The sequence below is a fragment of the Canis lupus genome, chromosome 6 (assembly GCF_011100685.1).
Source record: "Canis lupus familiaris isolate Mischka breed German Shepherd chromosome 6, alternate assembly UU_Cfam_GSD_1.0, whole genome shotgun sequence".
Lineage (NCBI taxonomy): Eukaryota > Metazoa > Chordata > Mammalia > Carnivora > Canidae > Canis > Canis lupus.
Window position 1 is genome coordinate 18,823,376 of NC_049227.1, and position 13,283 is coordinate 18,836,658.

The 13,283-nt window shown below is 48.6% G+C and overlaps 1 protein-coding gene across 8 annotated transcripts in view; it reads left to right on the forward strand.

Annotated features, from left to right (window-relative positions):
- The window catches only part of XPO6 (exportin 6), a 102,005-nt gene extending 89,208 nt beyond the window's left edge, over positions 1 to 12,797 (forward strand). For 7 of the 8 annotated variants that reach the window (XM_038539974.1, XM_038539977.1, XM_038539973.1 and 4 more), the window contains 7 exons: positions 4,137 to 4,292; positions 5,318 to 5,432; positions 5,607 to 5,778; positions 7,255 to 7,416; positions 9,638 to 9,736; positions 9,915 to 10,145; positions 12,089 to 12,797. In XM_038539974.1, the coding sequence (XP_038395902.1) occupies positions 4,137 to 4,292; positions 5,318 to 5,432; positions 5,607 to 5,778; positions 7,255 to 7,416; positions 9,638 to 9,736; positions 9,915 to 10,145; positions 12,089 to 12,190 (1,037 nt within the window). In that variant the 3' untranslated portion in view covers positions 12,191 to 12,797. The remainder of the gene's footprint in view (positions 1 to 4,136; positions 4,293 to 5,317; positions 5,433 to 5,606; positions 5,779 to 7,254; positions 7,417 to 9,637; positions 9,737 to 9,914; positions 10,146 to 12,088) is intronic. The other variant, XM_038539980.1, reaches the window with a different exon arrangement.
- Positions 12,798 to 13,283: the final 486 nt, after the last annotated feature.

Genomic DNA, 13,283 nt, shown 5'->3' on the forward strand with positions numbered 1-13,283 from the left:
CCATTGATGGTGTCTTCTGTGGATAAAAAGTCTACAATGACTAATTGATTCATTTTAGATACTTGTATAAGCAATCAAAGCAATTCACCTCTACACACTGGGAAAAATGGATTTAAGTACTGTCTTTTAAAACTATTTTTAACCTTTCTCTAAATGCATGTGTTTCAGAGGCTTTGAAAGAAGTTGGTATCTTCATTATTGGCACTTCAAATTTGATTGTTTATATTCAAAAGGGAGGAAAAAGATGAATCAAGAAAACACAGTTCAAATAGAAGGCATCAGATTTCTCTGAAAAATCTTCCAGAAAGTACAAATTTTGTAGAAATACTTTAAAAATACAGTATTTTCACACACTATTTTCCAGAAAATACTGAAATGTTGGATGACATTTATAGAATGTCAACAAAAACGCTTTGTGAAATGTTAGAAATAGCAATAAGTACTCAACATACTTTCTAAGAACATTATTTTTATAATCAGGAACATTAACAAGTGCTCATTTTACAAAAATATTAGGAACTGTAAAGAATGGAAAAAATCTCTTAAATCTCCCATTTCAGTATTTTAGAAAGTAACCATTTTAGCAATCTTGTTGTCTTCCTTTTTCTCTGTTTCAATGTCTTCTCTAGTTCTGTGGGTGCTTAAGAGTGGCAGAGTTAGGGGCACCTGGGTCTGTTAAGGGTCTGCCTTTGGCTCAAGTCATGATCTCAGGTCCTGGGATCGAGCTCTGCGTTGGGCTCCCTGCTCAGCAGGGAGTCTGCTTCTCCCTCTCCCTCTGCCCCTCCCCACCTCTTGTGCTCACTGTCTCTCTCGCTCTCTCTCTTGCTCTGCTCTCTCTCAAGTAAATAAATAATATCTTAAAAAAGAAAAAAAAGAACAGAGTTAGTGAGGGTGCCCTATGCACTGGGCACCTGCCTGGGTGGTCTCCTCATCACCGCATGTCTGGCTGTGCCAGCACCACCCTTCACGGTCTAGTGTTTGTTGGGTCCTGGATCTCAGTGTTTTGTGTTCAGTAATTTAATTCCCAGATCAGCCTTGAGTTAGTTACTGTTGATATCCTGATTTAATTCCTGAGGAAACTAGGGTAAGGTGAAGTGGTTTTCCTAGGGGTTACGTACAGCTAGTGTCTTTTCTCCCTTTATCTTACATATACTTATTATCAGTCAGTGTAAGCTATGTGGTAAATAATGCCAAAATCTTAGTGGCTTAATCCAGTAACAAGAGGTATTTCTTGCTCCTACTACATGTCCAGCTGGGATCAAGGGGGTTGGGAATGTCCTGCTTGTTGTTCTGGTCACTTGAGGCCCCAGGCTGCTGAGGCTGCTATACAGTTTGCGCTTACACTGAGGTTGGGGCGTGGGGGATGTTGCAGTAGTGCTCCAGGAGCTGGTCTGCAGGTGACACCTGGCCTCTGTATTTCTGCTCACATTTCATTGGCCAGAACATACGAGTATATGGCCACAGCTTCCCTGCAGAGTGCATGCAACTGTGTGCTGGAGCTGTCTGCTGAACAGAACCAGTGATTTCCACAGGGAATATACTTAACAGCAGAGTTAACATCTGTGGCATGTTCACTGTGTGCTGAGTGCTAGGCTGAGAACTTTCTACACGTTCCTTCATTCAGCCTTCCCTGCAGCCCAATGAAATTTGTCTTCTCCTCTTCTATGAGTGATAACACGAAGGCCTGGAAAGCTTTTCCCATTGCAGCTTAGTACACTGAAAAATTTTGATACCTACACAATACTTGAAAGACTTAAGCAAAGGAACAACTGTCTCTCTCACTCGAGGATTTACCACTTAATATTTTGCCACACTTGTCTTCTTGCCCACCCCACACTTTTAACAGAGCCATATAAATAGAGTAAGCTGCTTACACTGACACTTTATCCTGAATTCTTAACCTTGACTTTTGAAACATGATACTCTCTTATATAACCCAAACACCATGAATACAACCAGGCTGTGCAGCCTTGTAAATGATAATGTCATTTTACATATAGACCACATTCAGATTTTCCCCAGGTGTTACCAAAGTGGCCTTTTTGCTTCTTAAAAATCCAAGATATAGTCAGGGATCATGTATTCTAGTTGGTTGTCCAATCCTTCCAGTCTTTTAATACAGAAAAGCATTCCTGGTTTGTGTTTTATGTAATCTTGACATTTTTGAAGAGTCCAAACCCACATTCTTGTAAAATGTTTTGTAAGCTCTTCTGACTGTTTCCAGCAGTTTGGGCAGGAATACCACTTGGGCAGTGTTGTGTCCTTTCTGTTGCATCGCTTCCATGTGCCCCATTATTGGCCTGCTCAGTGTGGTCACCTGCTGGAAGCAGGGCCTGCCAGTTTCTCCATTGTAAAGTGCCCTTCCCGTGTGTGTGTGTGTGTGTGTGTGTGTCTGCACCACCCCCGCCCCCAGCTCGCAGGTGTAGGTTGCTTAGGATCAGAGAGAAGGAATGGGGTCAGGAATCAGCCTTGCATCTGAGTGGCTCCAGATCCTGATTCTTTACCACATCGCCCCTTTGTTCTTGAAAGAATTGTTTTTAATGGTCTGGTAACATCCTATCCTGTGGAATACCACATTTTATATACCTATTCTCCTATTATTACATATTTAATGGTGCTTTTAGTTTCCCCTTGTATGTACATTTCTGTGAATGTACTTTGGTTACTGTTTCAATTTCCTTACACATCAGAGGTCAGATTTTGGTCTCTTGACTCTGTTAGCTTTTCCCCCTAAACTACTTCTCCTGTGCCTTGTGTATTCTTGGGGAAACATCTAACCCAAGTACAGTTTCCTGGTTTGGTTAAGTCCCTGTGCTTGGAGTAGTGTTGTGTGAGTGGCTCCTTCAGTATGATGCGTGTGCCTTTGGCTCACATGCCTCGTCTGCATGACCAGCCTTTAGAAGACCAGGAGTGTCGTGAGTTGTTATTTTCAATTACACTCAGTCCTTTGAGTGAGGTGGTTTTATCTATCTATCCACACTTTCAGATGAGAAACTGAGACTTAGAATCTAGTGGAGTTAGGAGTCAGTCCTGGTTGCATCCACTGCCAGACATCGATTCTTTCTGCCGTACCCTTCCCTGGAAGCCGCTTCAGTCTCCAGAGAGGCTGGTGAGCATGGGGGCCCAGGGAGTGTGGCCAGGTGGAGGCCAGCTCTCAGCCTTGTCCTGGTTCAGCCTCCAGAGCTCCACCAGGGCTGAGTCTGCCCAGCTCCCTGAGCCATGGGGGAGGCAACTCTGTGTGTAAGGGTGAGAGCCAACTCCACCAGTGCTGGGGAAGGATGACAGCTTCCCTGTACCGAACCTTCTGATATGTCAGGTACTTTGCTGAAACATTCTCAACCTTGTCTATCATCCTCACAGCAACCCTGCAAAGGTGGAGCTGTTGGCTATCCCCAGTGTCCTGACAAGGGGCTTGCCCCGGTTCTAGAGCCATCTAGTGCTCATCTGTAGTTCTTCTCTAGGTTCCTCTGGTCTGGGCCCTTGCTGTGTCCTCTTAGCTCCTGCCAGTTTGCTGGCCACTGCCTCTGCTTTCTCTGTGGAGGGATCACGTGAGCATTCACATCAGGGTCTCCTTAGAAGTGTTTGTGGTTAATAACACAATATCATATGATAATTGTATGTATTGTCAGGCCACAGGCACAGTGGGCAAGAATTGATCAGATGGTCTATTCCTGAGGACAGCAGCAGCACATGTGCTGGCAGGTGCTGGTGTGGATTTCAGGAGATCCAGATATACCAGAGGTATATCTGGAGCTGAAGGCGTGCTTGATCTGCGTGTGTCCATTCTTGCCTGGGGTAGTTGCCTTGTGAGTTTCTCACTCGTCCCCTAACCAGAGGCTGCACTTTACCTTTCCCTCTCTGTGGACTGGTTTCTGGTGGATAGAAGCAGAAGAGAGGCAAAAAACTGAGTGGGCAGGCAACTGGAGTCCTGACAGTAAAAGGGCAAAAAGAGAGAAAAGGTTGTATGGAGAAAGAGAGAGAGATGGATAACTCAATCAAGAGAGACAGTGTTCCTTTAGCAAGACTTCTGCAACTGTCCTCTGAATACCTGTGCAAATGTCCCCCCTTCCCGTGTGTTCCCTTACCCTGCTTTATCCTCAGACAAGTTGTAACGTGCACTGAATCTCAATTTGCAGCAAAAGTGATTATCCACCAGACACTTAGCGTCTTAGAGGACATCGTGGAGAATATCTCCGGAGAGTCCACCAAGTCCCGGCAGATATGCTACCAGTCGCTGCAGGAATCCGTGCAGGTCTCCCTGGCCCTCTTTCCAGCTTTTATCCATCAGTCAGGTAGGAGCTGGCGGCAGGCCCCCTGGTGGCTGGTGCCGGCAAGTCCCAGAATGACTGCTTGGCTCTGCAGAATGCATGGCATGGGCAGTGCAGGCCTTGATGCTGACAGTAGAGGGCAGGGATGCTTATGGGCAGACCTTACCTGGACCTTGCACCTGTGTCATGTGGCCCAGAGTCAATTTGGGGCATCTTGCATAGTGTTCACTTCTGAGTCTTTGCCTTCTCCCAGAGTGGAATATGAGAGGATGAGGTGATGGGGTCATTGTACAGAAGAAAAAACTTTTCCCCATGAGTGCTGCTTATTTCCTTAAATGGCAAGATGGGTTTTGCTGACATGGATCCCTCTCTCCCTCTGTCAGTGTCACCAGTGAGGTGCTGTGGCACAGTGACTGCACATGGCCTGGCTCTCAAAAGGGAGATAGTGGGGTTTGTCAGTCAGGACGCACTCCATGATTGCCTCTTGTAAGCAGAGTGTGTGAGATTAGAGCCAAAATGTACTGTACAAGATGATTGTTTAGATCTGCAAGTGGAACCAGACTAAATGTAACCAGTATTTTCTGCAATTAATCCCTTTAATGGACTAGGGCCATGCAGCCTGAATACACCCTCATTATCCACTTTTAGCCACTTAACCCCTGACCCGAGTGCGAGGATTAGTGGTCAGAGAGAAATGGTAAGAGCACTCAGGTGTTGGCCCAGTTGAATGGCTCCATCAGAGTGAGCACAAAAATGATCTATCTACATTGAGAATTCAGTGCTGGTGGATGCCGAGTGGTGAAGGAGGCTTCCTAGTGACCTTCACTTCTCTAGTGAGCCGTTGTCAACCAGAGGTTCATGACGCCAGACTGGTTTTTTTGGCATGTCCCTAGTTGTTTCCCACTTTCCATCATGGACTCCAGTGGTGTTGGGGAAGCTTCTTCCAGCAGGAAGTCTTTGGGAGAGATGGTGGTGCAGCTTGTAAAAGGAGGGCTCCTGTTGATATCTATGCATGTGTCTCTGACTGTTTGCTTTGTGCCTTTATGTAGATGTGACCGATGAGATGCTGAGCTTCTTCCTCACCCTGTTTCGAGGCCTTAGAGTACAGATGGGTGTGCCTTTCACAGAGCAAATCATACAGACTTTCCTCAACATGTTTACCAGGTAACTGCAGATCTACTGTCCTTGGCTTCCAGATTCCCAAGGGAGAAGTAGTGGGGCCCGGCTACAGAGCCTGGGACTTTCTGTTCCTTTTCTTCACTTGCCTCAAGTGTTGGTTTTTGTGCTGGCCCCTGAGAAACATTCCCTTGGCTACCGTGTGCTTCCCCTTGTCTGTAGAGAGCAGTTGGCTGAGAGTATCCTCCATGAAGGCAGCACTGGCTGCCGGGTGGTGGAGAAGTTCCTGAAGATCCTGCAGGTGGTGGTCCAGGAGCCTGGCCAGGTGTTCAAGCCTTTTCTCCCCAGCATCATCTCCCTGTGCATGGAGCAGGTGTATCCCATCATTGCCGAGGTACGAGAGGCTGGGCCGGTACCCTGTACTGCCTCCTGTGTGCCCCTGGGGACAGAATGAAATCATGAAGAAAATGCATTGCATTTTAAAGCTAATTTGTTAGTTACTTTTCTTGTAAAATAATTTTTTCCAAGAAAGAATGCCTTTAGCTCGGTCCAGTCTGTTTATATTGGTTGTGTGAATCTGAACTAGTCTAGTGAAAGCATAGCAGGTTAATTGCCACCAGGTTGGTTGGTAAGATCAGTCTCCTATGGCAAACAATTCATAACTTTAAGTGAATATGTGGTTTTCTCTAGCAAACATTATAACAAATGTATTATCCTAGTAAGAACATTTCACTGATCTCAAGGATATTAGGCTAGTTTTTGGAACCATGCAAAGGTTCTGTTGTTAAAGGAATGCTCTTCCTCCTTTGAAAATAGACATTCAGCATGACAAGATCCAGAATAAGTGTGGATTTAATTGCATTTTATGTCATAGTTAAATAAGAACTAACCTTTTTAAGTGCCCCAACTAAGGCTTAAATAAGTCAGTTGCTTTGCATCATTAAACACACTTGGGTCCTGTAAGGATTCCTGCCATGGGAGCTCGTGCCCTCTGGTCCCAATTTAATTTTAATCAAGGCTGAATTAAATATATCCGGACCTTACAGTTTTGAATTCTGCAGAGACATCTGGAATATTGTGACCTGGCATGCCCCTCAGTGACTTGGAGATTTTTGGTTCAATTCGAAAATATTGCTGAGTCTATCTTCCCCTTCACCCCTCCTCTCAGAATCTTGCTACCAGTGGCTGGGGAGATGGGCCCAGAGTACTTAGCCCTGCACGCCGCCTCCCCCTGGGGATCCTCTAGTGTGGCTGTGGCTTGTAGGTGCTCCTTGAACTCCTGTTCCACAGAGGGCAGAACTGCTTTTAAGACTTTTTACTTGTTTTGCATAAGATCAGCAGGTTAGCTGGGACAGCAGTTTTTATCCTGGGAAAAGGAACAGCACGACCAAGAAGATGTGGCAGGTCACAGCAGCTGCTTTCTAAATAGGAAACCCACATTCCTACTTGTTCTGCCATTTGGTAGCCTCTTTCCCCAGCTGAGAGGACTGAGTGCTTCTGACAGAAAAGAGGCCCCTTGGGGCACCTGGCTGGCTCAGTTGGTAGAGTGTGCTACTTGTGGTGATCTCAGGGTTTGAGGTTGAGCCCCACTTTGAGTGTAGGTTACTTAAAAATAAAACATTTAGGGAAAAAATGTAAAATAAAGGGCCCCTTGGAACTGACTCCAGTGTCGTGTCTCTGGGGAAGTTGGCCTGGTTTGAACTGCTGGCCCGAGGGGAACTTGACTGGACAAGAGTGTGGGTGGGACGCTGACACTCTGTGTGCTATTAACTAGGCATCGCTTAGGCCTCTTTGTTGCTCTGAGCCAAGGCTGTGAGTGGCCCCCTGAGCCGCAGGAAGGGAAGGTTTGAGGGTCTGTGTGTCTCCGCAGCGCCCCTCCCCTGATGTGAAGGCTGAGCTGTTTGAGCTCCTTTTCCGGACGCTCCATCACAACTGGAGGTACTTCTTCAAGTCCACTGTCCTGGCCAGTGTCCAGAGGGGGATCGCTGAGGAGCAGATGGAGAATGAGCCTCAGTTCAGTGCCATCATGCAGGTAACGTGCAGGCAGAGCTGGTGAGGCTGCCATGCAATCCCAGGATGGAGAGGCCTCATTCTGGACACCACCTGGGTCCTTTGGCTGTCTATCCCTTGGTTTGCTTCCCTGGCATATGAGGAAGCCATGTAGCTTCTGATCAGAGCTTAGTGCTACCACTTAGTACTTGGGAAGTTAGTTAAGTTCTTGGAGCCTCTGTCTCTTCATCTGTAAAGTGGAGAGAATGCTGCCTATTTCATGGGTTTTAGTGTGAGGATGGACTGAGTTAGTTTCCACCCAGCAGCTGGCGCCTGCGGGTGCTGGATAAATACCTGTCCATATGCCTTGTAGTGGGTGTTTCCCAAGTGTGAGGGGACTGCCTGTAGTACATTGGGGCCCACTTAACTAGAAGCTAAGTGAAGTCCCTTGGGGAGGGGCCCAGGGATCTGCATTTTGTAAAGATCATTCTGGCTGGTACTATACTGGGGAAACACTGTCCTATGAGCAGGCTGTCTTGGGGGCTGACTGGACCCTGCTGTAGGAGACCAGGGTACCCCCCCTTGCTGGGGATGGCCGGGCTGCCTAGTGGCTGCTGCTTGGTTGCTGTCCTCATTCCACACTTCATCGTATAGCTTTTTATTCTAAGCCCAGGTCGAAGTAGAACGTTTTCCTTTTTTTTTTTTTTTTTTTTTGTCACTGCAAGGTTTTCTTTTTGGGGTAGCCAGAGAGATTCTCCCCTTCTTCCCTTGAGCTCCCTGTGTAGAGATTCTTCTCTGGATAAACACAAGCCCTACCCCTGGCCTCTTGCTGCCCTGCTGTCTCCAGTGTGGCTTTGGGTGTGGAATATTCGTGTGCTTTCCTCCTCCCCCCACCTCAACCTTGTTTTTTAAGCCTTCTGGGGCAGACGGATGCCTGGCCCCCTACTCAGGATTGTGAAAGCCACTTTGGAAAACAGCTTCATAGTGTCAGTTTCTTATCAAGTTGAGCATGTAGTCACTACCTGATCAAGAATCCCACTTTCTAAGCATTTTGCTTAAGATAAATGAAAATGTATTCATGCCATGTGTCTGTAGGTGTTTATAGTGGTTTTTTTCATAATTGCCAAAATCTGGAAATAATCCGGGATAGCCATCAGCTGAGACACATGCATGTAATGGACTGCTACTTAACAGTAAAAAGGAACATGTTCTTACACCAAGACCAGCATAGATGCTTCCAAATATGTTATGCTGGGTGAGAAGCCAGATCCAGAAGGCCCCAGACCATATGATTTCCACTCCATCATGTAACTTTCGAAAAAGGCAGCACCAGAGGGACAGAATGAGCAGTGGTTCCCTTGGGGTAGGGGGAGGAGACTGTGAAGGGGACATGAGAGAACTTTTTGGAGAGACGGAAGTGTTGTGTGTCTTGTTTGTCATGCTGGTTAGATGACTGTGGGTTGGTCAGAATTGCACAAGGGTGAACCCCAAAAGGGTGAGTTTTTTTTTTACTCAGTGTCATACTTCAGTAAACCCAAATTAATAAATAAAACCATTGGGCATCATTGGAAATCTCCCTGCTGCATCAGGCCTTACGAGACTCTTCTTGTAGCTCAGGGGCCTGGACGCAAAAGGACAGACAGACAGCAGCTTGTTGGGGGTGGGAGCTTACACATCATTGGCTTTTTTTTTTTTTTTTTTTTTTTTTGCAGAGGAAGGGTATTACTTTTTGCCCTAGAACTTGTAACTTTTATAGTCCAGAAACTCAAAGCAGTTTAAAAATTTGTTGCTTAACCCCTAGGCAGAGGCATCCAGTTTGAAGGAGCCTCCCAGGATTTGTGGTTTATAAAAGTTGGGACACCAAGGAGAGGGTGTGTGGCTTCCAGAGGTGAGGGGTTGGCTTGAGAGGAGGCAGCAGGAGTCTGCTGGGATTGCTGAGGATTTGACTAGAGTCATTTGACCAGCTTCTTGCTTCAAAAGTGGAATCCATGAAGGGATCTGGAGGTTTATTATAAAAGATTAAGGTGAGACTAGTATGTGGAGTTAAGCCCAGTGCGGGAGGACTGTAGAGCTAAGACTACACAGGAATATTCCAAGATCTGACCAGGAGAATCAAGGCAGTGGATACCCTTGTCCTGCCATGGGCATGAGGAACCACTTGTGGGGTGTGGGTTCTTTTGGTGGGGAGTGAGGGTGGGGGCCCAGGAGGGCTGGGTCTGAGATGGTTTAAGTGCTGCTCATCACATAGTGGTCTTATTTCCTAGGCTTTTGGACAGTCCTTTCTTCAGCCTGATATCCACCTATTTAAACAAAATCTCTTCTACTTGGAAACTCTCAACACCAAGCAGAAGCTGTACCACAAGGTTAGCACCCCCTCTCAGAAAGGGTCCTTCATCAGAGGTGTCAGTGGGGTGGGTGGAGTCCCAGTCTTCTAGGGCCACAGCTGGGATGCATGGCAGGAGGCGGGCTGGGGCATAGATGGGCCCCCGGGGGCAGAGTGAGCCCTTATACCCTCACTCAACCCAGCCTCTCTGTCTGCAGAAGATCTTCCGGACCGCCATGCTGTTTCAGTTTGTGAACGTGCTGCTGCAGGTCCTGGTTCACAAGTCCCATGACCTTCTGCAGGAGGAGATCGGCATCGCCATTTACAACATGGCCTCTGTGGACTTTGATGGCTTCTTTGCAGCCTTCCTCCCAGAGTTTCTGACCAGCTGTGATGGTGTGGATGCCAACCAGAAAAATGTGCTGGGGCGAAATTTCAAGATGGATCGGGTGAGGAGAGAGAGGCTAGGCTAAAGGGAAGGGCAAGCATGGGCTTTCACCCTGGTGCCCACTCAGTGGAGAAAGGGCAGGCCACTTCCCTGTGTGGTCTGTACCTGCTGATGGCTCCTGATCGACTTGGGGCTGTGGCTGGATGTGGGAAGCCCCCCCCCCCCCCCCCCCCCGTGTGGGGGGCAACACATGTGTTCTTCATCTCAGCCACTGGCCCCAGCAGTCCATCTGATGGCCTCTGCTTCTTTGTGCTCACTGCATCCCGTCGAGCATCACCCCCCCACTGGGCCCAGTCATCATTTCCTCAAGTATCCTGAGCAGTTGTAGCCTGAACTTGCAGATAGGCTGGGAAGACTGGTGCTCAGGAATCACATCTTCTGAGAGCCCAGGGTTAGGGATGGAATTGTGGGCTCTGCCCAGGCCTTTGGTTCAACATGGGCTGACCTGCTGTTGGTTCCTGGGATGAGCTCCCACAGGACTCACCCTTGTGCCCCTTGCTGTCTGCCCAAGGAGCATGGGGAGGTGGGAAGGGGGCTGTGATAGTCCCGTCCCCCCCGTCCCCCACCCAGTCCCGTATAGCACCTTAGGTAGGGGCCGGGGTGAAGGCGCTGGATGCATATGGAGCCATCGTTGCTGGTGCACATGCCATCTCCTGTCCCAGGGTGTCCTGTCAGGGCTCTCACCTGCCCTCCTTCCTCTCTCCACCATTAGTTCTCTGCATTTGCCTACTAGGCTCTTTCTGGATCTCTTCCCATGGGATGAGTGTTTCATCCCTCACTGCGTGACAACGTGGCAAAATGCAGTCTTGTTCCATGCCCTCGTGCTGTCCCTGCCTTGCCTCCCATGCTGGAGTAGCCAGCCCGCAGGCCTACTGCCCTCTGCCAATTTACACATTGCTCTTGCTGGAGCAAAGTCTGCTCACTTTTTGCTTATCACATCTGTGATATGTGTGAGGGTAGTTTCCTTTTAGAGTCAGTTCCTGTTTTCCTTGGTCTTGAAATCTTTTTTTTTCCTTGGGATCTATCTTGTCTTCTCCTAAGCTTCTGGAAGTTCACTTCAGCCACTTGGGTAGTTTCCTTCCTGTTCCTTGAGGCCAAATCCTCATATTTAACCCTCCATTTCTAATGATATTCTTATCAGTCAATTCTTGACTTAAAGTAGCAGCTTCTAAATCTAGTTATATGTCAGTGCACCTGGAGGGGCTTATTAAATATACAGAAACGTACTCTTGTGTTCCACTCAGGAAATTTGAATTTGGCATTTGTGAGCCACTGATCTAAAAGACACCCCTTTGGTTTGTTTTCTGAAGGATGAAATAAGTAAAGGAATCTGTGCCTTCATTCATCTGTCTTGCTGGATCATGGTAGAGTTTGGGGTTCTAGCTGCAAGGGATCCACTGGTGTCTGTGGCCTGTGGGCTCCTGGGGTGTCTCTCTTGATTGATAGGACCTGCCTAGAGCCCCAGATAGGGAGGAGGAGTCTGTGGACGCCACTTGGCTAGCTGTGGCAAAGGAGAGGTGTGCATTGGCAGATGTACCCATGTTCATGAGAGAGTCTAGTCTGGACCCCCTTCCCTTCTTTCTGTGGAATCTGGGGCAAGCTTTGGAATATCTCTGTGCTTCACTTTCTTCATCCTTCAAATGGGAGTACTAATGAAACCTGTATCTCAGGCTCGTGGCAAAGTTTGAGTGACTTAGTATCTGGATCCCTCGTGGCAGAGCCTGGTACATGGTGAGCACTAGGGGAGTGTTAACTATTGTTCTTTTGCTCCTATAGGACCTTGGCTGACACATGGTGCATGAATGAGTAGAAATTTCGAGTTTAATAAAACATTTGCAGACCTCTGAGGCTCACCCTGGGATGGAAAGAGCTGGGGTGGGGTGGGGGTGGGATGATTTGGGGTGTTAGATGGGGCTGGGTTGCAGCTGTACCCCTGCCTTCCAGGACCTGCCCTCATTCACCCAGAACGTGCACAGGCTGGTCAACGACCTGCGTTACTACAGACTCTGCAATGACAGCCTGCCCCCCGGCACCGTGAAGCTCTAGGCACAGCCTGCTTGCCGCCAAGGGACTCGAACTCCTGCTGCTGCCACCCGCATCACCTCTGCCCTCTGCCACAGACGGCTCCCAGACAGGCCTCGGCTGCTCCTTGGATTCTTGCACCCTGAACAGTGCTGCCTGCCCCCCTGCCCCTCTCCACGCTCCTCTCCTGCTGCCCACCCAGCCGAGCTGGCTTCAGGGTGCATCTTAGCACTGGTTGGAGTGCCCAGGGCAACGGGAGCAAGCAGAGGGTCATGTGGCCAGGTTCCAGGGAGGCCCCAGGGAATCCTGTGGGCTGGTCTGCGCCACTCCCTTGGACATCAGCCATGAGGCAGAAACGCCAAGGACTGCTCATGACAGTGCCACCTTCTCACCATTCCACCCCCATCCCCGGCCCAGCCGGCCTGGAGAGACTTGATGCTGGAACTGTTTTGGCACTTCTGTCAAGCCTCTCCTGCCCTCCCCTCCGATTGCCTTGAAGTCTCTGCTCTTCGTCAGAGATTTGCAGACTCATGGGTTTTTTTTGTTCTTGTTTTCTCATCATTCCATTGTGATACTAAGGAACTAAGAAGCTTAATGAAAAAATAAAATGCTTATGTTGTTGTTATATAAACACTGGTCAGGGAACGTGTTTCCCCTCAGCCTCTTGGGGCCAGTATGCAGGTGGAGAGGCCATCCTGGTGGGGAGCTGGGCAGTAAGGGATGAGGCCTGTGGCCGTGCCCTGGGAGAGCACAGCAGAGGAGGGCCGGCTGGGGCAGGGTCTCCTAGACGGCCTCTCCATTAAAGCTACGGGAAGACATAGCGCCCCTTTTTCTCAGAGTCTGATGGTAGGGACTTGCCCTTACAGTTCACCTGTGGTGGGAGTGGGTGTGGAGCCCAGGTGCTCATCAGGCGTGGGCTCACACTCTTTCTCCCCCTAGGAAATGGATCTTTGCCAAGAGACTCAGCCGGGTTATTGCCTATCAGTGGACCAAAGTCTCTCTTGAGGTCAGCAGCAGGGTGGAGGTCTGAGTAGGTGGCTTATCTGAGAGGAGGGGTTGAGGAGGGAGGCTGGAGGTGGGCGAGGGGTGGTGGTGGGTGGTGCTCAGGGCTCACTGG